At 42.2% G+C, this 26,572-nt stretch overlaps 1 protein-coding gene across 1 annotated transcript in view; it reads right to left on the bottom strand.

Moving 5' to 3' along the window:
* The window catches only part of SLC22A3 (solute carrier family 22 member 3), a 131,758-nt gene that overhangs the window by 16,697 nt on the left and 88,489 nt on the right, over positions 1–26,572 (bottom strand). The window contains exons 6-7 of the mRNA XM_034670796.1: positions 25,037–25,205; positions 24,056–24,173 (exon numbers count right to left, since the gene is read on the bottom strand). Coding sequence (XP_034526687.1) covers positions 24,056–24,173; positions 25,037–25,205 — 287 coding nt within the window. The remainder of the gene's footprint in view (positions 1–24,055; positions 24,174–25,036; positions 25,206–26,572) is intronic.

The raw sequence follows: 26,572 nt of genomic DNA, 5'->3' as shown, positions 1-26,572 counted from the left end.
TGTGTTTTAAAGTAAAAAACATTCATGCACTTACTAAACTAGAGAGAATAAATGTAAAAGTGGCAAAAGCAGGTGGGATCCAAAGGAGTGTTTCTTTATTAAATTATCAACCTGATGTTAACAAATGAGATTATCTTAAATTCAAGAGCAAGCATGGCTCTATCAATTTGCTTTGGTCCATTTGTTGGAATCTAACATCTTTTCAATCCTGGAAAATTCAGCTCATCTCTATTTGGCCATCTAAGAAGCTGGTCTTTTCTTTAATTGCATGAAACAAATATCGCTGTTCGCCTACTGTGTATGAGGCACAATAAAGGAAACAAAGCTGAACAGCGGGTACTTTGTCAGTCACCTTGGCTAAGCATTACACTTAATGAGTCAGACAAAGCTTGGTATCTCCTGTCCCTGCTTGCTCCAAGGAAAGTCACACACAAGACGACTGCAAAATCAACGTCTTTGGATCACCTTCTCTTCCTATGTCTTTCTTCTATCCTAAGACACATATTTTTCATATTTTCACATCTCCGAAATTGGGACGTGTCCTACAACTGAGCTGATAGGAAAACAATACATTTAATAATACGTTTCGTAGCATGGATTTTCTTACTTAGTGGTACATAAAATGATGGGTCTTACAATCAATAGGGTCTTAGAGTCAGTGACACAATACTAGTTTCCACGACAGTGCCTGGGGGAGACTGCTAATTGATGCTACCATCCATTCTTTCCTTCTTCCTTTTGATAACAGAATCCACGGAATTTTAGTTGGGCATGTGGCTACCTTGCTAAAGTCACATTTTCTAGTCTCTCTTTCAACTATGGGTGGCCCTTTGATTAAGATCTCAGCAACGAGATGGGAATAGAAGCCATGTATGCAAGTTCTAGATACAATCCTTTAAGAAGAAGTGGCTTTGCTCTTTATTCACTGCCTTCCCTCTCCTAAGGGATGGAAGGAGATGCTGGTGAACCAGCTTCTCCTAGACAACCTGCTGCAGGTGACACTGGAGAAGCAAGATAACTAGAACCTGGGTCCTGGAGGTGCTCGGAGAGCAGAGCTGCCTTCTAGAGCTGGGCTGCTTACCTCTGGGTGGGCATGTTTGAGAGAAAGACACCTTTTTTTTTTTTTTTGCCATTATGTTTTTTGGGTCTCTGTTTCAGCAACAAGTTGACCTGTACTCTAAACGAATACAATGCTTATGAAAACATTACCTTTGCTGCTCTAAAAATAAGGCAGGAATACCCAAAATGAAAGAACTTAGTGTATTACAACAATGGATCATTATGTGGTTGGTTATCAAAATGTTTTCCACAATTAGTTTCTGTATTTTGTCTACGTTAAACTGGTTCACTTCTAAGGAGCATATAATAAAAAACAAGGTTTAGGACTTGAAGGATTATAGGGACGGTGGTTGAGCCAGGATTTGAAATCAGGCAGTTGATGGAGATCCTTTATTCTTAATACTCACATTGCACCACTGAATGTATTAAAGGCTTTTTATTTTAGAAAAATTCTGTGTACCTGATGGTCACTTCATTTTTAAAGAAGGACATTACACACTTGGCCAAAATCTAACCTTCAGTTAAAACACTATTTAATGGAAGAGTTGGATTTGACTGAAGTAATTTAGAGCTTAAGCATCTGTAAATTCAAGATCAAAACTACCCATAGTATGAGGGCAGCTGTCCTCTATGGATGTATCACTTTTTCCAATGAGTCTTCTTTTCACTCACTTATGGGTCTTCCACAGCTCAGACTTGGGTCGGCTTGGCTGTGCTCATTCAGACTACTCCCTTTCTTCTAGGGAGTCCCTGGTCTCTCTACTCAACCACACATCTGTACCACCGCTCCCCAGAGCACACAGGTGGTGACAATCTTCTCTTTTCTAAAGCAGTATTTGCCACAATTTGTTATGGGTTCTCTTTCATTCCCTCTTCAGTCTTCTTATCTTCTCCCCATAGCCATGACTTCTATCGACTAGATCAGCCTCTGTACAAATTTGCTTTCATTCATGTCCCGGTGTCAACACCCCAGAGTTCAAGGGAGATCATGGATCATATATTTCAAGATCTCCGGTCCATTCAGGAACATAACTTGACATTTAAACACTGTTGTAGATTGTTCAATTACTCGCGGTTCTTAACTATCTCTAACTGATAAAATAACTGAGCATCTCTTGCTTTCACATTAGCTCTGCAGGTGTCACTTCTTCTTGATCGTGATCTCCAGGCTGGTTAAGTTACTACACGACCACAGAATTATAACATGCTAGCTTTTGACAAGGCAATAGAGGTCTACTGGTCTGACCCAGAGATTGGCAAACTTTCCACAAAGGACCAGATCATAAGTACTTTTGGTTTTGTGGGCCATATAGTCTCTGCTGGAGTTACTTAACTTTGCCATTAGAGTGTGAAAGCAGCCGTGGATGGATACACACATGGATGACTGTGGCTGGATTCCAACAAAACTCTGTTTACAAAAAGAGGCAGCAAGGCAGGTCTGGCCCCCAGGCTGTAGACTACTGAGCACGGCACTAGAGGGTTAGGGCTGCAGGAACTTAAAATATTATTCTTATATCTATCACAGAGAAGAAAAAGTTGAGGCACAGGAAAGATAAGTAGCTTACCCACTGAGAACACACAGACAGTAAGTAGATGAACCAGGAGGTTGACGTCTAGGTCTGTATCTTGCTAACCATTATGCTCTACTGTGTCTGCAGTATGCAGAGAATAATATTTATTTTAATGTTTAAAACATATGCTTGTATATTAATAGTTCTCACTGGGTAGTGGGATTATGGTGGTTTTTACTTTCTTCCTTTCTGCTATAAATATTCTCTTGAAATTAAAATTTAAACTTGGAGTACTTTTCCTAACAAGAAGAACTATAGCTCACCTTTAAAGTAATGGATTTAAATGAGACCTTACTGTACCTTTTTTGTGGTTGGCTCCGTGTCATTCTCCCTTTCTCGTTCTTAATAGAACCCCCACGGTGCACTCCCCGCTTCATCAATTCCCATTCTCAGGGGAGCTGATCCTGTTTTCAGTTGTAGGGGGGACCTTGTTACCTAAGGGTAATTCTACCCTCTGTGCCAGTGACTGGACATGTGACCCAATTTGAGCCAATGAGAAATAGGCATGAGACCCAATCTGAACCAGTGAGACATGGTCTCGAGAAAGTCCTTCACTGGGGTGCCATGGTGGCTCAGTCAGTCAAGCACCTGCTTTTGGCTCAGGTCATGATCTCAGAGTCCTGGGATCGAGCCCTGCATCAGGCTCTCTGCTCCAGCGGGGAGTCTCCCTCTCCCTCTCCCTCTGTGCTCTCTCTCTCTCTCTCTGTCTCAAGTAAATAAATAAAATCTTTAAATAAATAAATTTTTTTAAAAAGTCCTTCACGGACCTTAAGTCAGAGGTTCCTGGAGGAATCTTCTCTCTCTACCCTCAGGGAATTAATGAGAAAATGGTGGGCTCAAGTAAAACTCTGCCGCCAGCCGATACCCAGGAGGGAATCAGTATGAAGACGAAGCCACCCTGTCAGCAGAGTGGAGAGGGAGAAAACCATGGCTCGATGGGACTGTTGAGACCCAGGTCTAGCCAACCCCAAGTGCTGCTGTAACTCTAGAATTCCAGATACATGAGCCAGGAAATGGGCTTGCTGTCTAAGCCCATTTAACTTGGTTTTCTGTAACTTGTTGCCAAAAGCAGAATTAACTGGAGAATTCAGTCCAGAACAATGCTTTTGCACTAATAATCGAATATTTTAGGGAAAATTATTTTGTATTAAATAATTAAAATAATTGCTTGAGTGTTTCAACTTACTCAGTAAAAATATTTACTATTAGTTTTAATTTCAGAGTTTGAAGATTAAGACTCAAGCAGTCACATGATCTCTGCTTTCCCAAAACACAAGTTTAATGCCTAATACATACCCTCTACGAAAAGAATATGAAGAATATGAAAACCAAAGGTAATTAAGACCATAAAAACCAGTCTTCCCTGTCCAGTGAATGAAAGGATTAATAGTACTTCCAAGCAAGTATGTATTTTGCCAATTTAAGAATAAATCCAGCTGGTTTTTGATTTACTGACATGTTCTCCACAGTGACGCAGATATTCTGAAAGACGACCCACTTTCTGGGTGTCCAAAGACCTTGAGAGACTAAATGCCGTATCCTGGGCTGGAATGCGTCCAGCAAAGTCTTGGCAACTCATGCGCGGTGGCTGCTGACCTGCTGCTCTTCTGCAACAACTTCTAGCTCTGTATTTTGAAATGAAGCTGTGTTTATTTTCTGTTGCCAAAGGGTTAGCAAATTTCGCTTACTCTGAGTCAGATACAAAAGAGTAGAAAGGCTACATCAGGTTATTATATATACATACTTCAACTTGCTTTATTGAGATAGAACTTTCATACAATAGAAGTCAGCTTGCATGAATTTTGACTAATGTGTAGGGTCGATGAACCACCACCCCCACCATCACGATACAGACCGTCTCCATTATCCTCAGGAAGTTTTCTCCTGACTCTACAGTCCCCCTCTCCCCCCACTGCTAGCCCTTGGCAACCCCTCCTCTGCTTTTTGTCGTTACAGTTTTGCCTTTTCTAGAATTTCATGTAAATGGAACTATACAGAATGTTGTCTCTTGTATCTAGCCTGGTATGATATTTTGTCATATGTTTATGTCATCTGAGTGGTGTCTGCCTGCTTCAGTCTGGAGCAAAGGAAGACTGGAAAGGCTCGTGGTAACACTTGTGTGTTTGGAGTCTTGTTGCCCAGTAATGTCACTTGTAGGAAAAGGTGTTGTTCACAGGTAAGCTGCACACGTCGGTTTCCTGATGTTTATCCACTGAACTGATTGCTATTTGTCCTAGCTGTCTCCTAATGGTCTATTAGTTTTCCCAACACTTTCATGTTACATTAACAGTGATGTTACTCATGTTGAAAATGTACTTTGTTCATCTTTCTGTGATTAATCTAACCTCATGTACCATTCTTCCTGGTGCCTTTCTGAAACCTCTTTTCAAGTTGACATTTTAATTTAAATCTCCAAGGAAGAGAAAGACATTATAAATTACAATCTGTTCTAAATACAGTGTTTGAGAGCTCCCCTGATGTGGGGTTGGTTTCTGGTCAAGAAGGACAACCAGCCAGGATCAGGCCAGAGTCATGGGCTTTTGCTCAGAATGTTTTCTGACGGGCACATGACTTCAACTCTGTGAACCTTACTTCTCTCATCAGGAGGGTGAGGATAGCAACACTTACTTCACTAGTCCTTTGAAGTTTCCATTGGATAACCCCTATACATCCACCCCCCCCCCCCCCCCCGCCACACACAGTAAGAGCTCAATAATGGAAGCGGTCAGCATTACTACTGATTTTTTATATCATTTCAGAGATATGTTACTTCCAGATGATGATTCAGTTGGCACTTTTTTATCTTTTTAGTTAGTAAACTGTAGCTGACGCTCTCGTGCCTAAGGGGAGATGCTTTTGAAGACACCCCAACATGAATCTTTCTGTAAAGAGAAGAATGTTCATTGTGCCTTTTTTTTCTTAAGGAATGGATTTCTTTTTATACTGGATTTTTAAAAAGTATACCAGGTATATTTAATGTCCATGTGGCACTGGATTTTTAAAAAGTATACCAGGTATATTTAATGTCCACGTGGCACTGGATTTTTAAAAAGTATACCAGGTATATTTAATGTCCATGTGGCACTGTTGATCTCCCAGGCCTTAGGCTGGATAATTTTTCGTGAATGTCCACACAAGCAAAGGACGCTTAGCAAATGTGTTCCTCAAAGTGTCCACGGTCCATATGTCAGCAGCGTGGTCATCGCTTGGGGGCTCGTTACACACACCCTAGCCCAGATCAGGGCATCAAAATCTTCCTTTTTACAACATCCAAGGAGATTCGTGTGAGAAGCACTGATGGTCAATGAATTGGCCTGCCTTAGAGCTGACTCCTAGTGCTTACTCTTCCCAGGCTGAGATGGAAGAGGAGTCCTCCAGGCTTTGGAGGAAAGACTACGTTCTGCAGAGCCTGCCGGGGCAGTGGGGGGACAATGTCAGGCGGCCGCATCTCTAGCCTTGCATGTTTACCTGGCTGCTCTCAAGAGCTGGATTTTTCATCCACTGCCATATTTCACAAGGAAAAGCAAAGCCGTGGACGAGAAGGGGCACTTCTCTGGTCTTGAGTCCAACCCTGTGATGTAATCAGTTTCACCAGTTCCCTACAGCTCTGTTCTCTAGAAGTCTTTTATCTTCCAGAAACCAGGGAGAATCAAATATTACTTGGGGACTTGGGGCTCGCTGATCTGGAGGACCAGGGGCCATCTTCAAAGTTCAACTATCTGCAGGTCTTTCATACAAGCATGAGGGGCTGGAAGATATGGATGGGCAGGAGGAAGTACACTGGTGACTGCTGGGGTACCCATGCCCTTACCCGCCACATTGTGGATGCCCCCATCGGTGAGACGAAGGCCGGCACCAGAAGGGCCAAAGGTAAGTGTTTCACATTATAAAGCCTAGGCTAGCTTCTGGGTGGTAATGGTGCTACCCAGTATCCATAAAAGAGAATTTGTCAAATAACCCATAGTGCTTTGGGAATTGTTAAAAACCTCATTGTATTTTGAAACAAGAGTAGATAAAATATTTACCATACAGGGTTCATATGACAAAGGAAAAATCCGTATTAAAATTATGATGAATATTTGCTGCTTAGTATAGTAGTTAAAAACAAATCTTAGTCACTAGACCAGGGCCATCCAATAAAAATAAAGCCTGAGTTACAGAGTTCAGCTTAAATTTTCCAGAAGCCACATTAAAAAGGGTAAAAGTAAACAGGCAAAATTAATTTTAATAAATGTTCCATTGAATTCAATCTAACCAAACTATTACCATCTCAATGTGTAATTATTACGAAACTGAACGAGATTGTTCATGTGCTCTGTGAAATCACTATGCAGTCCTCTCTTATAGCTCATTTCAGTTCAGATGAGCCACAGTTCACGGCTCCGTGGCTGCCCATGGCTAGGGCTACTGTATTGGACACAGCGAGTCCAGAGCACCTTGGGCCCAGCCAGGTCTTCTGTTAGGAGGCTCTGCAGAGAAGATATTTATTGCATTTTGAGTCTGGCTGGAAAGTGTCCCTCCCAGCCCCTCCCCAAGCAGGCACGCTGCCTAGAACAGCAAAAGTGCATCCATCTAGAGGTCCCAGGAGGGATCCAAAGTGCAGACTTAATATTAGCAAAGGTTAACGGGTTGCAGCTGTGGGTCACGTGTTGGAATATTTCTTCATTTCTTAAAAACAAACTGAGAGAGGTTTTTTGGGGGGCGGGGGGAGAGGTGTTAAAGTAAGAGAAAGAGAAAGAAGAAAAGGCACTTTTAGATCTAAAACTCTAACCCTACAGTCTCAGAACCTGGGGGGAAAACACCAAAATGTGCTGTTAGGGCACTGACTTAGAATGCTGGGAACCCTCAGACTGCATAAACGTCAGTGACAATTACTGAAAAAGAAAAATTCCAAATATCACATTTTAAAGGATGTCCAGAGCCTCACACTACAGAAGCATGCTCAGATGCGCGACGCTGCTGGTTCAACGGGTACGCGAATTGAGTATCTGTAAGTCAGTAGGTGACCAAGGACTTTTTTAGAAGAGAGGGAAAAAGCTGATGAGTGAATTAAAGGAAATCATCTGATAAGTCACAAATAAAAAGCTCAAACCACAGGCTTCCACTCAGCAGTTTCTTAGCATCATTTCTTTTTAGTCTTCTGGGCGTTTCCAAAATGTATTTAATCAGAATGCGGTCTTGAACATGACAATAACAGGATATAGACTCGGGAGATGGCAGTTCTCCTCACTGGCTGGGGGGATGTTGGCCACTAGATTCTGTTAGCTATTGCCCTTGCCAGCCCTCTTTCCCAGGCTTTCAGGTTTGCAGGATGCCCGTAAAAAAGCAACTTTGCCCAGTTAGATTCCTGGCAGGTGTCTTTCTGCCCGGGCCTGTGAGTGTAAGGCACTCACTCCCACCCCCCTTCGGCTTGGCAGCCCTTTCTGTGCAGGTCAAGGTCAGCTAGGCAACATCAGGCTCCATCACGCATGTGCCCAGGGCCGCAGTAATGGGGCACGTCCAGGACAGTGTTTTCAGACAGCCTCCTGTATTTGTGCCAGGGGACTGGGCCCCTCTCCTCTTTTCCTTCCTTCCACCCTTCCCAGCCTCTGCAAGTGGGGATCAGGGTCCCTGCATAGCCCCCACGTGCTCCCAGTCTGCTTGCTTCTCAGGCATCTCTTCAGGGCGTCTGTCTGAATCCCTGCCCTGAACTGGCCCCAGCCTGCTGGCTGTGCCCAAGGAGAGGCCTGGCCGCCCTTCCTCTGCCTACATGTCCCTGTGCTCCTGGGATTTGTCCCCCTGGGCATGGCCTTCCTTTTGCTCCCTGGGGGCCCCGTGGCTGGGGTGTCTCTAACAGGAAATGAGTCTTCGTAATTTCCACTATATTTTTCTGTAAGAACTTTTAAAATTGTGTTTATGCTTTGACCATATTATTTTTATTATTATTTATTATTATTATTATTATTTTACCAGTGGTATTATTGCTACTTTGTAGCAATAATTTGAATTGAAAAGCATTTATCTTCCTGAGTCGGTGATTCTCAGATTGAATCCCATATTCTTAATCATTTGTTTTCTTTTTTAAAAGAGTTCTGTGGGGTGGCACTCACTGGCACTGTTTGCCAAATATTTTTCCTTCCCTACCTCCGTCTTTACCCCATTACAGGGGCATGATAAGATTGCACTTCTTGGCCATTTGTGATCGGGTGGGGCCACCACCCCAAATGTGCCAGGGACTTGTGAGCATTTCATTGCCGAAGCAAGATCCCCTAGAATTCTCTTTTCCCTGATGGTCCAGGCAGCAGCTGCTAAGACAGCCTGGATTATAGCGTGAAGACCCTGCTCCAAGGAGAGGAACCCCCAGTGAACTTATGGGGCACAGACAACAGCCCTTTGTTATCTCAAGCCACTGAGACTTTGGTAATGTTTGTTACACACACGCCTAGCTTATCCTGAGTGATAAAGACTCTGTAGATTTCTCAAGGTTACCCAAAAAACCTCTGGTCCACACCTCCTCGTGGTAGGAATTTATTACGCTAAGTACTAAATTTCTTTTTTGAAGTAATTAAACTTAAGCTGTTCAATTTAAATTTGGAAAAATTGTAATTTTTATGATGTTGTTACTTATAATCAATAACTCCTTTTGATAAAATCACACCATTAAAACTCCTAAAAAGAAACAAGAACTATCTCTTCTGCATTTTCAGTTCATAGGCACTAACCAATTTAACACAGAAATAAACCATGAAAGCATAACACTGAAGCAGAGAGAATTCTGGGTAGAATGACCATCCTGTCGAAGGCTAAGAGCTTATGCAGCCGCCCAGGGAAAGAAAAAGTTAACGAATCAAATTTCGGCCCCAGGTAGATCTCATGAAGGTGTTGGTGGGTCTAAAAATCATGATCTCTTTTTACGTTTAGGAAGTGTGCTCATACATATCACCTCCTTTTAAGAGGGATGGAGGGCAGGCAATATTGTCACAGAGAGCAAACCTTATTATTTAAAGAAATGAGAAGTATCTGCAGGAACAATCACAACACTTCTGCCTTTGCATTACCGATGTTCAGGCTCTGAAGAGAACGTCTGCCTCATGTCAGGGATGAACAGAATCATAAAGTGTGCGGTACAGGAGGATAAGTCTTTGGGGCATTTACTAACAAACACATATTTATCTTTCAAGGCCAAGAATAGGAAGAAGACTGGTAGCTGTATGTGAATCTGGGGTCTAAATGCTGTCGCTTGTTACCCATTTCTTCCTCCACATGGAGCTTCACAGGAGGACTAGTTTCACTGGTCACCTGCAACCTGCTTGTGTCCTAGCTCTGGTCTGCAGCACAGAAGCACATGTTTGAGTTACAAATTCTGGGGTCCTTAAAAATAGTAGACAGCTTGCAGGCTGAAAACTAACTCAGACTCTGAAACAGGAACTTGATAGATGATGGATCTGCTTATTAGCTGGAGCTCAAAAAACAAAACAAAACAAAACAAAAAAACCTGGCTCGGCAATGACACAAATCAAGGTGGATGCCTGCTTCCCAGTCAGAATGGTGGTGGGCTCCCGATGAATCCAGGCATGACTGCGACAGCTAAAGCTGTAAGCTAATAGGGGAATGTCTTTGTGGCCCTTGGACGTAAAAGAATATTTCTTAAACAAAACCTATAATACAATCAATAGGCAAAATATACCCTGATTTGCCTGTATCAGGTAAGTTTAAGGCTTTAAGAATTTTTATTCAATGCAGAAAAAAATAGGCAAAATCAAAACGCAGCTAAAACACTGAGGAGAATGTACTTGCAATGTCTAGAACCAACAAGAGGTGGTATTCCAAACCTGAAAGGAGATTCTCTAAATTGAAAGAGAGAAATACCAGAAAATCCAGTATACATGGGCAAGGATATGACAAGGTAATCCACAGAGAAGGAATCCAAACAGCAAAGGAAGACGCATGAAGACATGCTGAATTTCACTAGCAACCAGAGACATGCAACTTAAAACATTCAGGAGGCTGGCCCCATTAGAAGATGGGAAAATACCAAATGTGTATGTGGACAAATGGGACGCTCAGTGGGTATACACAGAAAGCAATCTGGCATTACTAAGGGCCCTAAGCCTGCATGCATCCCAGGACTCAGCAGTTCCACTTCTAGGTATTAAACTCCATGAGGAACCTCACAAAGGTTCCAAGGGGAAACGTATGACAATGATTGGAAACAACCCAGGTGCTTGTCATTAGAAGGATGGAGACATGAAACACAGCGGATGGCATTGATGTAAACGACACAGCACTCACACGTGAGCAAGATGGTAGAAAGGTATTCTGATTGGATCTGATTGGATCAATATGTTTTAAAACATATTGCTGCATGAAAAAGTAAGAAATAAAGCAAGATCTAGAGCAGCACAATTCCATTTACGTTACCTAAACACACACATGCAACAAGCTCTAGTTTTTAAAGGGCACGTAAATATCAAAGGGCACAAATCAAGCATATTCTGTTGGAGACCTGTTGAGAGGGGACATGGGGAGAGAGGAGGAAGGGAAAGTAAAATGAAACACCAGGGGGCCTTGCACAGCCCAGTGATGGTTGCGCCACGCACAAAGAGGCATGATTAAGTCAACTCTGCACTCAAAGAGAAATGACAATAACCAAAACAATCTCCAGCAGAGTCATGTTGAGGCCATGTTGGAATTTCGTCCATTTTCAGTGCTTCCACATTTCCCGACTATCCAAATTCCGCCTTCCTTCTATACCTCAGAAAATCCTTAGTTTCATGTTTATTTGCTTGCATTGGGGAATGCTGAGAAACTTCTCTGATGAAAATCAAGTACAACTGAACAGTTAAAAGACTAGTGGAAGTGCACCTTAATAAATATCACAATCCTTGGTGTGTTCTGGAATTTCCAAGTGGCTCCCTTTTCTTGATTTGCAAAATATTTTTGCATACAGTTACTTATTGATCATTGGTATGTCCTTTATTGTTCAGGAGAGACCGATCTTTAGAGAGGGATGAGATGTTTCTATGTACGAGCCATGAGCAGGTGGCACACGCCATCCCTGGAATTCTGTTTCTGGAAGTTTTTGATAGTGAAACATGCTCAGTCTTGTGGCTTGATTCTGGATCATGGTAAGGTACATTAGTGTTAGACTGTGTTCACTATCCACCCTATTTTTGAACTATGAATTGCTTTATTATATCCCAACAAATATATAGGTTAGTTTATATCAACATATGTACTGATTGGGATCCAATTAGAATACCTTCTTACTTATAAACAAATGCAATCAAAACAAAAATACACTGAAATGGTTTCCAAACACTGCACATGAGATCTAAGCTGTTTTTCAACTTTAAATGGTAAGAACTTAGATTTAGTTCTTTCCTATATGATGAAAGTGAGTATAGCTGAACAGATAGGGAACTAGTAGAGGAAACTGAAAACAGTAGAAAAAAGAAAAAGAAAAGCAACCACAAAGAACTGGAAAAAATACAAAACATCCTCGGTGCATGTCAAGAGACATTTTTGAAAGTGAATGTTATACAGAGGTTGTCTAAAGGCGGATGTTTTGAACACAGCACTAAGTAACTGGATGTAGCATCCAGTAACTAATGGATGTACAAAGAAAATGAGCCCCTGCTACACCAGGTGAGTCAGTGCCCTTTTGTTTCTGGGCCAGCGTCACGTCAATTAACCTTAAATGATTCTTCTAAACATATGACCACCAAATACAATATGCTATTATTCACTTCATAATGTGAAAAATATTTTCACTGAAATGATCAATGACTTGTTGAACTTAAGAAGCTGGCTATTTTTAGGCAACAAAGCCTACCACATAGTTTACAGAACTTGGGAAGAAATGATATGGTAGAAAAATGCTACATGAAGCAGACCCTCTAGTTCATTCTGCCATCAAACGTCTGTCCCCTGCTAATTGTGGAGCAGCCTGCATAAATACAGCACATAGCTGGCATTAATGGCACAGCGAACACTTCAATTATCTTCAGTAAAATTTGTCTAAGATCTCGAAGACAACGATTTAAGCCTGGAGACTGCACAAAATGATCAAAATACGAGGGCGAGTACTTAAACTCTATTGCACTCTGTGCCATAAAAATAATCATGCTGAGCATTCATTCAATAAGCCTTCCTCAGTCTTCTTCAAGATCTAAACTCTTAGTGGTGTGTTGGTTCAGAAATGTAAGCAGCAAAGAAAACAAGGATTCACTTTTGAGGGGTAGTAAGGCACTTGTACACCTCGTTACTCAATTCCTCCTACTTAACATGTAGGACTTGTCCATAAGGTCAGCGAAAGAGCAGAATATAATGAACTTGAGTTCACTTTATTGAATCAAAACAATGAATGATGGGGCGCCTGGGTGGCGCAGTTGGTTAAGCATCCGACTCGGTTCCCACTCAGGTCATGACCTCAGGGTTGTGGGATTGAGCCCCGCGACAGGCTCCATGCTCAGCACAGAGTCTGCTTGGGATTCTCTCTTTCCCTCTCCCTCTGCCCCTACCCCGGCGCTTGCTCACTCTCTCTCTGTCACCCTAAAATAAATAAATAAAATTTTTAAAAATGAATGAACCTTGGAAGTTGTCAAGAATTCTGTTTGTGAAGAGGTCCTTCAGCTTTTCCTGAGAACATCATAGAACTTAAACTGTGAGAGTTTAGGCAATAGTTGTTCAAAAGATGGAGACTAATCCTACATGTGCTGACAGATCAGTGACTCCTATCCTTCTTGAGTATGAGGACTTCTGGTTAATGCCAAAGAATATAACAGTTGCCTGCATGATAGAAATTGTGCTTTTAATTTCTGTTCATTGAAACTACATCACGACATAAATTTACTATGAACGTCTTTCAACTCGTTAGTTATTATAAATAACAATCACATCTACAGACGAGGCTTGGTTGCAAATGGTTTGAGGACTTTTGCAATAACCCCATGGTCCCCAAGGATCTGTGGCCCATTGGGACAGATTGCCATATGATTATCCCATCAACTGTGGGGCTGAAGTTACAGCTGCAGGAGTGACAGGAGTGTGTTAGCAACCCCGCTCATCAATGTTTTCTATCTGGTTGCCCTCTATGCCCATTACTAGGGAAGGTGACAAAGTTTTGCTTTTAACAGGAAAGTTTCCTCTAGTAGAAAAAGTGTCCTGGGTTCTGGCCACTTCCCCCAACATTCCCCATGTTCCTCTCCTGGGAAGGACATGAAGACTTCTCTACTCTTAGTCCTCCTCTATCCAGCCACCTTAAGAGGGGTGCATTCACCAAGGGGAGAAGGAAGCCTTCTTCTCAATCTGGTCCCCTTTCAATAGCACCGAATTCAAAGAAAGAGGGAAAACAGCACAGGTCCATATTATTTGTTACAAAACAAGAAACTTAGCCATCTCTGGAGTGTGTGGACCTAGTCCCCTTCGCCTGTGCACCCACATAAAGAAGTGTTGCTATGGCAACACAACCAGTGTTCGTCACCCAGCCATCTGGGTGCCCTCTCAGGGAAGGGAGGATTTATCCCACGAAAAATCGAGCACTGATATCTTTGTTACCGTCTTCCTGGGTGGGAACTCGAGGGACAGAAACAAACAGACTTTAGTGTGCTCTCTCCTTTACTATTCAGCAAATTTCCTGCCGTGTTTATCTGTAGCAAAGGAGCACATCTGTACACACCGGCAATCAACTTGACCCTTAGAATTTAAATGATTTCACCTGCTCCCCAGGCTGCATCTCTTTTCTTAGGATTATTTCATAAACAAGGGCAATTTTCCTGGTGGGACGAAGATCGAGCAAGCAGTTTTGTCATGGTAACTGCCGCTCTGGATTAGGAATAACGCCTGGGAATTCCTGCCAGGGAGCTGGATATGCAGGGTTCTGGACACTGTACCCATCATCGCCTCCACAGCAGGGTACGCTTTCACAAAGAGCTAGTATTTTCTCATTTATTCACAGCAGGGAAGCACAGCAATTTGGATTGCAGAAACTGATTTTGCCAAAAACACAAGAATGAGCCAAATGGCACAGGAACAAAACACTTGGAAAAGCTGACCATCTTTCTCTCTCACACAGATAGAGCATGAACATTTCAAAGACAGTATTAGAGGGCCCTTCCCTTGGCAAATGCTTGAGAAAGAAAAATAAAACGCAAACCCACTCCCCTATTCTATGAAAGAGAGATCCAGAATTAAAGTAATTGAATTAGGCTCTGTCACAATGCCCACGAAAGAGAGCTACCAATATTAACAGAACATAAGAAGCCTGTGTGGCTTATTCATCTAGTCCTATATTTTAATTAATTTTGTTTGTAATGCCTCCAGGGCTTGGGCTGGACAGAAGGAGGCAAATCCTCTGCGTCCCACAGGGTGCTGGGGCGGGGAGGGGAGGACTGTTACTCTTAAAGCAAGGATCAGCCTTTGAGAAGGAAAAAGGGAGAAGTCCATGATTCCCAGGTTATATAACTAATGAATGATTAGTTGAAATGACTCTGAATGTTACGAGGTAAAGCCTGGAGCTCTCTCCCAGCATCATCATCCATAGAGCCTTGCCTGGAAGCTCTGCTGGAATTTCAGCCATAGGGAGAGCAGGTCAAGTGTGAGTGGAAGGGGCCGTGACTCTGCACCTGGCTGTGAATGGGACTAGGGCCTCCAGATGGGGAGGCCAGTGCAGGGAAGAGCAGTCGTGGGTTGTCCATGGGCCGCCACTGCTGTCTGTGGGCTGGGACACATCTGGAGAAGGGGTTCCTAGGAGCAGCAGTCATCAAGAGAATGCAGCACCTAGCTTTCAGACAGTGGATGAGTGAAGGAAGAAGAGGTAGGCTCTTATTTTCAGGAGAAAGAAGGGCAGAAAAAATCTGCCAGGGCCCCAGTCAAACAGCTAGGGCTCAAGACCAGATTAAGACCTAGAATAGAAGCTGGGGACTGAGCAAGTTGAATAAATCAAATATGTGCATGTTTTGTGTGTTTATCAGATGTCAATAAAGTGGTCTTTTTGTTTTTTAAGGAATATCATTTCATGATGGAACTTCAAATACAGACCGTAAAGGTTAAAACAAAGCAAAACAAAACAGAAAGAAAAGAAACTGGCGATTGAAGAAGGGGCTAGGAAGAGAGAGGCCCCAGAGCGCGGCAGCCTGCGTCAGACTTTGGGACTGGTCCAGCAAGGAAAATGAGCCCATCCTCTAGTGTGACCAGGATTCCCTCACAGGCGTCAGGGTCCATGGACAGGCAGGCGAATGTGGAGCTCGCAAATGTAAACCTTTGCGTCTTCCTCTGAGCACTGCCAGGAGGGGGAGGACCGACCAGCTTGTCCCAGCTTGCCTGAGACTTTCTCAGATTCAGCTCTGAAACTCCCACATCCCAAGAATCCCCCCAGTTCTGGGCAAATGGGGACAGCTGGTCACCCTATGAGTTATCGCCTGAGTCCAGGGTCCTGGGTTCTGTAGATCCCATTATGTGTGAGTGACAGGTCATCAGACACCAGCACTGACAGGCGGGATTGAACACACGGACTGTATGTCACAGGAACTCAGCGTGCTTTCCTCTCACACTTCTGATGGATGTTTTTCAAACTTTAACTTGTATTTAAATGAAATAGTTAAGATTCTGACAAAGGTATATGGCCCAGTTATTTTAAGAGGGTCTCTGGAAGGCGGGTGTGAGGGACTGGGAGAGGAGGAAGGCCCTGTCTCTCCAGGGTTCCTCACTCGAGATGCTGCTCTTTGCGGAGGCATCCTGAAAATCTGCCTCACCCACTGCAAGGCTGTGATCTCATTCCACAAGAGATAGGTCACTAGGATTCCTCGTTCAATTAAAGCCACATGATGCTCTGGGACATCTTCCCCTCAGTATTTGTATGGGTTAAATGAGAGTCCACTGACCTGGAAGATTTTAAGCAGAATTTCCTTTAGTGGAAGGAACTTAGTATTTAATCACCAGCTTGGGAAAAGAGCTCACTCTGGATTCGAAAGTCCATCAGTACTGGTTTCATGGCTTTTTAATTGTGGCATTATTTCCCTTTTCATGCAATATTTTTCTTCAAGCAACATTTCCCCCTTTTCATGCAATATTGTATCACTTTTTATAAGTTAAAGATGTGGGAACTAAATAAATAATCCATTTAAATATAGGCCATTTGTAGAACTCAGACTATTTGTGAAAATGTATTTAGGTAGAGTATCATTAACTCTCAGCTCCAAAGGCCCCTTTTAGCTATATGAAGTGTCCTGTCATTTTTTTAAAAGATTTTATTTATTTATATATGAGAGAGAGAGAGAGAGAGCGAGCACATTCATGACTGGGGGGAAGGGCAGAGGGAGAGGGAGAGAGAGAACCCCAACCAGAGTCGGTGCTGAGTGAGGAGACTGACATGGGGCTCGATCTCACAACCCTGAGCCAAAATCAAGAGTTGGGCACTTAACCAACTGAGCCACCCAGGTGCCCCATGTCCTGTCATTTTTTATGCACTCAAGAATATTCTAAATGAAAGCTAATGTGGTAGCATGCATAAGACAGTAATAATTTTCATATGTCATTTTTGAGGATGATGGCTTTGCTGGTAAGAGCGGCACCATTTATTCTGGGTGATGTCAAAGAATGAAGATTTAATCCTATTAAGGGAAAGCACGGTATGAATTTCTAGTGACTTTCTGTCCAATATCCTTCACTAGTTTCTAGACTCACACCTTCCCAGCTCTTGTCACGGGAACTGGGACTAGAGCCCCCCTTGGGCATTGCCTGGGCCTGAGTTACTTTTTCTGGATCTTTTGAAATGAATTCAATGAAGACAGTGTTCCATCCCAAGCCTGAGATGGTAACTAAACACAGCACTAACAAAGACAGTACAATAACTGGACTGAAAACCACACCCCAGATGGGCTTCATGACAGCCAGAATCATGATGTGGTTCCTTCTTTGCAAGAACAAAAATTATGTTTATAAACCCCCCCCCTTGAAAGGGAATGTCATAAACAGACATTCCCAAAGTTGGAAAGTCCCTCTCTGAAGACATATTGGTATCTGCATGACAGTTCATTACAATATAATAAAGATGGCAGCTATTAAGATTTGAACGTCTCTCTGGTAAGTGAGGTAATCTAAAACTTAGCTTAACATTACCTAATGAGGTTTTCATCTTTTTCTATTTTCTATTACTTATATATTTGTCTAAACATGGGATCATCGATGATGACCCTTTGAGATCAGAAAGCTCAAGTGTCAGTTCCTGATGTTATCTAAACATGCCACAAGGGAAACTGCCCACGACAAGTGTGTTTATGCATCACTGGGTACCAATATAACACCCGGTACTTGTATTTTAATAAGTTGTAGATTAGTTATGAACAATGAACTATATAAAGTATATCATCAAAATAGAGAAATTATGGTCAAGGCTTATAGGTTTGTTGGGCCGATAGAGAAAAACAATATCACTAACAAGTAGGGACATAATCAGTTCTAGGCTGTTAGAGTCTCTTTGTTAACTAGCATTGCAACATACTCTTTTCCACGAACGTATCTCACACACAGACAAGAAGTGGAGGGGTAGGGGGCTTTAGGATAAGGGCTTTTAAAATCCTTCGGGAAAAAAAATGAAAGCAAAACCACAGCCAGAGTTACTACCAAAGTATTTGTATAACCTGGGTCAGTAAGTGACAAAAGCTATTTAACCAGTGTATTGGTTAAATAATGCTGCATAACAACCATCAATCTTAGTGACATAAAGTAATAAGCACTCATTTAGCTCATATGTTTGTGGGTTGGCGGAGAGACTGCTGATCTGGGTTTGGGGAAGCATTGCTAAATAGCTCTACTCCAAATGGCTCTCAGCCTCCTCTGGGGCCAGGAGACAAGCCCGGGAATATTCTTCTCATGGTGACGGCCGAAGCGCAGAGAGCAAGGCCAAGCACACAAGCACATTTCAAGGTTCTACTGCACCACGTCTGGTGGTAACCTACCTTCAGCCAAAGCAACTCACATGGTCAAGCTCAAAGCCAAAGGGCAGGACATACATTCCACCTACCATGGGACCAAAGCAAGTTACACTGGCATGCCCAGTATCAGTGGAACCCAAAAGTATTTTCATCCAATGGACATGAAGGGGAGGACATGAATATTTCAAGCAATAATCTAAACCACCACATTTCTCTGTTATGTCAACAACAAAAATGTGTTGAATCACTGAACCCTACACTGGCAATCGAAACAATGCCGCTATGATCAGCTACATTAGTTAGCTTTGGCTAAAAACAGACGCCCTCAGATCGCTGCGGCACACTGAGACACATTTAGCAGACTGTAGTTTACTGAGAAAACAGTTATTTCTTGGCCACATTCCATGTGGTGGCTATAGGTCAGCCTCAGCAGCTCTGTTCCAAGTTGTGGCTCTTCTCTTTCTGAGACCCACGCTGAAGGAACAACACCAATTTAGGATATGCTATTCTTGTGGCAGATGGAAAGGGCAAGAGAGCTGTCAGAAATGCATGACACTTTCACAGCTTCTGCTCTGAACTGGTACCTCGGGCCATCAAGTCAGATGGCCGAGCCTGACTCAGTGGGGAGATCTATCTGCCCGCAGAGAGACACTGCTGCAAGCGGGGATGTGGGATCCTCTTACAGAGAGGGGTGAAGAGCTTGGAACAAGAACACATCTATCACAGACAGTACCACTCTGTGATGGGAAAAGGTCACCGCGCAACAATCCCAGCTCCCCACTACTTTCCCATAGACCTAGTCTACTATAATCAAAAGCCTGAGCACTCTAAAATACTTGCCCACTGTCTCATCTATTTTCACAAACACACATTCAGTTTTTAGGGGAACGGCCGTCTCTTCAGACCAGCATCACCATTCAATGCATTGTTCGGTCATACACACAGTCGTCGTCCATGTCTACTGGCTGAGCGTGGAAAGTTGGATTGATTGGTAACTTACCAGGTGTAAGGCAAGAACCAGCACACCACAGGTAACAGGCAGGAAGTAATGTCAAACTGATGCCAAGGAGAAATTTAACTGCAACATGTAAGAACTTTGCCTTAAGAACAAAACTGCGGGGACGGCCAGGGCAGGGACCAGAACGATCACTGACACGCTCCCCAGGTCAGAGGATGCCTGTGGCTGCTCTGGAGACATCAGGACACACTGTTGTGCTACAGTTGTGCCTGGGCTGTAAGGACTTTTTTCAAGTGTGACTTAAACATTGCAAAGGTGCCCATGTACGTGTCTAAGTTAAGTGTCCTGCATTGGGTCATTGCCTAGTGTTTGACACTCAGCCCATCCTTTGATTCTCTCCAGTTTCTATATACTTTGATTCTCTCCATTTTCTACTTTTCTTCAACTTCTTCTAAGTTCCACCCACTTGCCTCATTTGCATTTGTTTTACATTTTTGGACTTTTCTTATCAGTAAATAATAGTTACACTGTTGGCACATTCAGAGAGCCTGATGTTCTCACCACCTGTGTTTCTAGCTTCTAGCTGTGGCTTCAATGAAGTTAGAAGCTAGCTGGGAATTTTGGCAAATGGAAGCCTAGGGACCAGTGAGACAGACAGCCAGAATTTATCCACCGACGAAATGAGTAACATCCATATGAAATATAACTGAGATTATTTACTGGACAGCCAACACTCAGAATAATCCACCTGGTTGAACGTCCCAATGAAATCCATCATACCGATTTCTTCTGTATCCTCCTTCCATTCACAAAGCCCAGGGGACTGGTGTAGCCCTGGTTTGTGGTGAATTTAGGTTCTCTTCTGTAATACAGAGCATCATGTTAAGCTAGGTCTTTCCATCCCCCCTAAAACAGACCAGGATCTCTGGTGCCAGGGATGGAACAGGCTGGGGTTGGGAAGAGGCTAAGGAAGACAGCATCACTGCCAGGTCTCCCACATGCATCAGGCAGACCCTTTCCAATTCATTCTAGCTTCACCACAACCTGTGATGTGCACCTTTAGGATGAAGTGGGATTTGGACTGGTCTTGGAGGATGGGGTAACTTCCATGATAATAACTTCTTCCAAAAGGCGGGATTTACTGAAAAGAAGTTTTATGAAAAGTGAAAGCAGAGCGCTGGGCAATCAGCCTTGGGCATGTGGGTCCTTGAGGTTATATCCAGAGAGCAGGGATACCAGCTAAGGCAGCAAAAAGATGCAGAAGGTTTGAAGTGACTGTGTAAACATAAGGTTTCAAGATGACCCTCACAGTGATGTGGTCAATTAGTTAGTTGAGTCACCAAAACATGAGTAACTGATAGTGGTACATAGAAGCCACAATAGGATTGATTTTGGCATTGCGGCTCAAGTAAAATTCCTACACTATTGGTAAGTACTACTGAATACTGTAAAGAGGAAGTTTGCACATTACTATTCTTTGTGGGAACACTGGGATCTCTGAAACAGAAAATTATGGTTTGGCCTATAATTTGACTGAATTCTGCTATCGGCAAGGAGTTTTAAACTGAAATGTTAATTTCTTCTCTTTCCGAAGACAATGCTTTGCTTTTCTGCTTAGGTTATTCACTTTTAAAAGGTTGAAGATGGATAGGTTCAGTTTGAAGACATTTGTTTCAAAACTTAAAGCACCCTTTGAGAAGTAGGTGATTCCAAGGGTGAGACCCTACAAGACGAGCCTGGACAATCTCATCGTGCTAAACAGCAAAGAAGCATTCTGGAACGCCTAGGGGTGTGGCAGACAGACCCCAGAATAATCAAAGATGAGCCTTGTTGGTCCAAAGATGGGGCAATTTGAGCACCAATAAGAATAATAACAAAATCTGTGAAGGACTGGAACACAGGCAGTAGGTGTAAGTCCAGGCACTCCTAAAGAGGCTTCAAAAACCCCCACTGCACACAATCATTGATTACTTTTGGAGAATGCAGGGAACCAACTCGTTATTTTGAAAAGAAAGAAAGAATTACACATGTATCCTGCCTTTCCTGTAAGAACTGTATCTCAGTGTCACCAAACAATTGATGGAAGCAGTTAGTCTTTACGTAAATATTCTAGTAACAATGAAGACATAACAATAAAATGGAAATATTATCAATACGGTCATTTGCAACCTTTGATGAAATAACAAATGCAGGCAACGATGACCAATGGCTAACACCACAAAAGAAAAGACAGGCAGGCTCCAGGTGTCTCTTAATGGAAATGTACTAAGGCAGTTGTGACGGAGGATTGCCGAAAGTATCAAACCTAAACCTGATTTAGCTCTAGACCTCCCTACTGATTGACAGGGAATGCAAGAGACAGAGGGTCATGTTAAAGGATCCTAAGGATGTAATCAACCAAATTTAGACTGCAGAAAAGTCTACTTAAAAAGCCCGAAAGAAACCCTAGCGTTCTTTAACCCTAAGGTTGCGACGAAAAGAAAAGAACAGGAACCTACAGACTAAAGACCAAAGAGGCTCCTCAACCAATCACAGTATGGGATCATCATGGACAGTGGTGGCTCGGGTGCTAAAGTCCCGAGAGAAACTCATGTCTGACTTCAAACCTGGCTTTCAAATGGGGGTCATCTATCTGCTTAAAACCAGAGTTAACATGTCTTGGAAGCCACGGGGTCCACCGTTCATGATCTTTCACAAGCACAGCCATGTCGAGCCTTGAACTACTTCCTGTAAAAATGTTTCTACAGCGCTCATGCATTAGAAGAGCACCCGTGGGTCTACGGGGGCAGCGCTGAACTAGACACCAGGGAATGTGGAAGAGCAGCTGCTTCTGGGAATCATCCCATGGCCTCTCAGCAGTACTCACGATAACACAGCACATGCCTAGTTAAGGGGCATCTGCCTTCCTAAGTCGTCAGCACGCACTGTTTTTTCTCTATTTTTAAAACCTTGATGTCAGTCTGACATATGCTTAACTCTGGGACTGCACATGCAACGTCTTTGGGATACTGCTGAATGAAGAGCAAAAATATTTATTTGACTATTAAAACTGAGTGAAGATTATCATACATTTGATCCAGTGGTGAAGACCAAGGTTAATGTGATTTGAGCAAGGGGAGAGGGCAATGGGATATTTTTTCCCTAAAATGAATCCACAGCCCAAATGGGCTCAAAGAACAAGGATCGACTCATCTTCATGGTTAAAACAGTTCATATTTGATCTTTACTGCATTGTATAGGATCTGTAAAGCCCAAGGTACATCATTATAAACCAATGTCGACTGGTCAATTGAAGACTCTGTAAACACAGAGGCTACTGCTTGCCACTGAATGTAAGAGGGAAGGAAGAAGGTAGAAATCCAAATATCTCTGGCCAAGTTGTGGGAGGTTGGGGACATGACAAGAAAACTAACAAAGCTTGTTTTTTTTCCAAAATGTTCTATCAACACCCACTGAGGGCTACAAAAAAAAAAAAAAAAAGCGATGTTAGCAACCTAATATTCGTCAAGGTTTTTATCAAAGATTCATATCTTCCAAAAATTATTCTCTTATATTTGTTTTAGAATAATCCCTCTGTTACTTCATCTTCAAGGTAAAGCATTGCCATATATTTTTATATATTATTCTCTATTTATTCAGGTGTTGTCTCAGATATATCTGTATGTCTTCGAAGGCATAGCAAATCTTCCAAAGAGCAAAGAATGAACTTGAGTCCCTACCATTTCTCTTAATGTAGTGATACAGAAGGACCCAAAAAGCCTTTGCCGGAAAAAAGAAGAAGGAGGAGGAGGAGAAGAAGGAGAAGAAGGAGAAGGAGGAGAAGAAGGAGGAGAAGGAGGAGAAGGAGGAGAAGAAGGAGGAGAAGGAGGAGAAGGAAGAGTAGTAGGAGGAGGAAACAACGGAGGAAGAAAACAAGGGAGGGAGGAAAAGTAGGCTTCATTCAGATAAATAGTATTTCCAAGACTACATTTAAAGACAAATCTTTAGACTACCCTGAATGTCAAGAAAAGATTTATAGTTTGTGCAAAGTAGGATGAATGAATGACTTCATAGTACAGGCCTATGGTAAGTAAAGTATAACAATTCAAGCAACATGGTGCAACTATCGAAACATGGACCAAGGGACCAGTTGACCTTCACTCTGGTGCTATCACAATCCCACAACCATGTCTTCTTTAATGCACCTTGTGATTTTTCCCAAGGGTTTTTTCCCCCCTTTTTATTTTATTTATTTTAATTTTTTTAAAAGATTTTATTTATTTATTTGACAGAAATAGAGACAGCCAGCGAGAGAGGGAACACAAGCAGGGGGAGTGGGAGAGGAAGAAGCAGGCTCATAGCGGAGGAGCCTGATGTGGGGCTTGATCCCATAACGCCGGGATCACGCCCTGAGCCGAAGGCAGATGCTTAACTGCTGTGCCACCCAGGCGCCCCTCCCCCCTTTTAAAGCCAAACTAAAAATGATTTAGTCAGCTCTTTGATAATCTGTACAGAAGAGACAAATCAACTCACCCACTTTAACAATGCTTGCTACTAGTAACAAGTAAGATTACCTCAGAGTAATTTGGTGAGAGATATTTCCCATTGCACTTGGCAATGCTTCTCAGGATTTTCAATGCTTTATCTCCTTTCTTCCGAGTAATCAGCCAGCGGGGAGACTCAGGAACCACCCTGGCAAGAAGAAGGCTTTTTTGAGTTATGTCTAGTAATTTCAAAACCTAAAAGTTAATGACTTGAGTTTCTCTATCAAAACAGATCTTGGGATTAGGTACAAGTTTGGGAGATTCTGAGAGTTTAGAATAGGCTCTCTGCAACATAGATTATCTGAGAAAATTTATAATGGAAGGGAAAAATGCTCACTTGATAACTGGATCATTAGGTCATAATAAAAATAATCAATATTGCATTGTTCTTGTAAACCCAGGCTGTCCTAGAACACAGTGTCCTTGATTACGCATATGAAGAGAACTGGGATGTAATGAGCATTTAGGAAGGGGTGAAGACCCAATTCATGTAAACTGATTGCCCCATATATTAAAATTAAATTAGAGGAATGATCAAAATATTTTCACTACAGTAAGAGTCAGATGCATATAACCTGTATTTTTCTGATAATTGCTTCTTGTCTTAACATTTCCTTATTCCTCAGGAGATTCCTAAATAATATTAATCTGCTTAATAGAACACAGAGAAGCAAATCGATTTCATTGCATTTAATTTGCATGTTGAAATACTGGCAGATATGGTTCGTTGCCTTATAGTGTTCACGAAGATATTACAAGATAAAACATAATTAACACTCTATATAGAATTTTCTGTTTGGGTACTTTATTAACTTATTTAATTAACAACTGTTAGTCAAATAATACTCTCTGTAAATTCTCAAATTCTCTAGAAATTCCCAAGGCCAATAATCACTCCGGAGATGTTAGGAAATCTCCTTAGTTGCTTTCATTTTTGTGGTGGTTTAGAAGTGCAAATTCTATATTTCTGTGGAATAAGAATAAATGCAATAATGACCAAAACCACTTTACCAGTAATAAAGGAGGAAGAGAAAGCTGGGCAGCGTTATGGCTAGCTGGATCCCTTGCCAATTTGGGATAAAGTAGGCAATTCCAGGGAGAATTATGATTCCAAGGGTGAAGAACATTTGGACCACTATTCCCACAATTCTCCTTTGCTTTGAACCTACTATTTCTGTTACTGAAGGAAAACAAACACAGAGGTTAGGGAAGCTCAAGATCAGCTCCAAAATAAACAAACAGAGACGTTACATCTGTCATATCCATTGGCATTGCTAGAATGCTACAGAACTCTTAAAGGTACCAAGTCTTTCGTGATGGAGCCATGCTTTCTGCTCGCTCTCTTCCCTGCCAGTTATCTGTAAGCACGTGCCAGGCTCATCCCACACACCCAGCCCAGCACTCTTCTGGGTATACAAAGAACATATGTGTTCTTAAATGATGACTATTTTATCAACACAGAACTAGAATAAACTGGCTAGATTTCTATATTTCTAAAGATTTGCATATTATAGTCTCTTTAAGAGATTATTTATGAGCATTTATGGGCATTAGAATTCTACAAATAATTTTTTCAAGATCACCGCATAGTTTCTATCAAATGATAATTCTCTCCACAGTGTTGGACTTTCCATTTATGTGGTATTTCTTTAAAAATCACATGGGGAATTTTACTGCTGGCATCCTTCCCCCTTTCTCCATCTCCTCCAAACTCATCCATTTCTATCTGTTGTTAATTCTATTCTGATCGTCCTGGGATATGCTACCTTAGTTGTGCCCTACCGTCACAGCTTTGAAATTTACCTAGACTCAGATCTCCTTAAGAATGCTTCATGTTCCAAAGGTATTCCTTCTGCCCCAGCCAATGACAGGCAACCTCCCAGCACTCTCCCTCCTTCCCCGCCCATAAAAAAATCTTCTGAGGGTCCCCAAAGGGGGCATTGCTTGGGAAGGGATTGTCTAGCAGTAATGGAAGGGACTAGAAGCCTAATGATCTGGAGCAATAATCGAAAAGGAGCTTTTGCTTCTCCCTGCTCACAAATCCACCGTGACCCTTAGAGTAGGTGGCTGGTCCTGGACATCACTAGAGACAGAACCAAAGTAGCAGCCAGGACTTTCCCCAGTAAAATGAGCAAAGAGCAACGGGAAGTTTTTCTTTCTTTCATACCCAGAAGGTCAAACTTTCTAGTTTTGAAAGAGACAAAGGTTCACAAATGAGCTTCTCGTTTTCAGGTCCGATCTCCTTCCTGGTAAAAAGTTCTCCACTTGAACAAAAGCAGTAGAATTTAGAAATCGTATTTGAGAACATAGGAATGTCATCTCAAACCCTATCAGAAATACACAGAAAATGCTTTGAAAATGTTTCAAGAACTGCTGAAATTTTTATAAAAATTCATCTCTGATAAAGCAAAGCAATAATGTGCTAGGAGTATGGCTGTGCTAGGAAGTGGTTCACCCAAGTACTTTGTGATATTCCATATTTGGCAAGGTGGCGTTTTAATTTCTCAAGAGTCAGAATCTCACCCCCACACCTTCCTATTTGTAGGG

Source organism: Ailuropoda melanoleuca, chromosome 10 (genome assembly GCF_002007445.2).
Source record: "Ailuropoda melanoleuca isolate Jingjing chromosome 10, ASM200744v2, whole genome shotgun sequence".
In the NCBI taxonomy this organism is placed as follows: domain Eukaryota; kingdom Metazoa; phylum Chordata; class Mammalia; order Carnivora; family Ursidae; genus Ailuropoda; species Ailuropoda melanoleuca.
The sequence above is the reverse complement of the archived record's forward strand: the minus strand, read 5'-3'. Positions and strand labels throughout refer to the sequence as shown.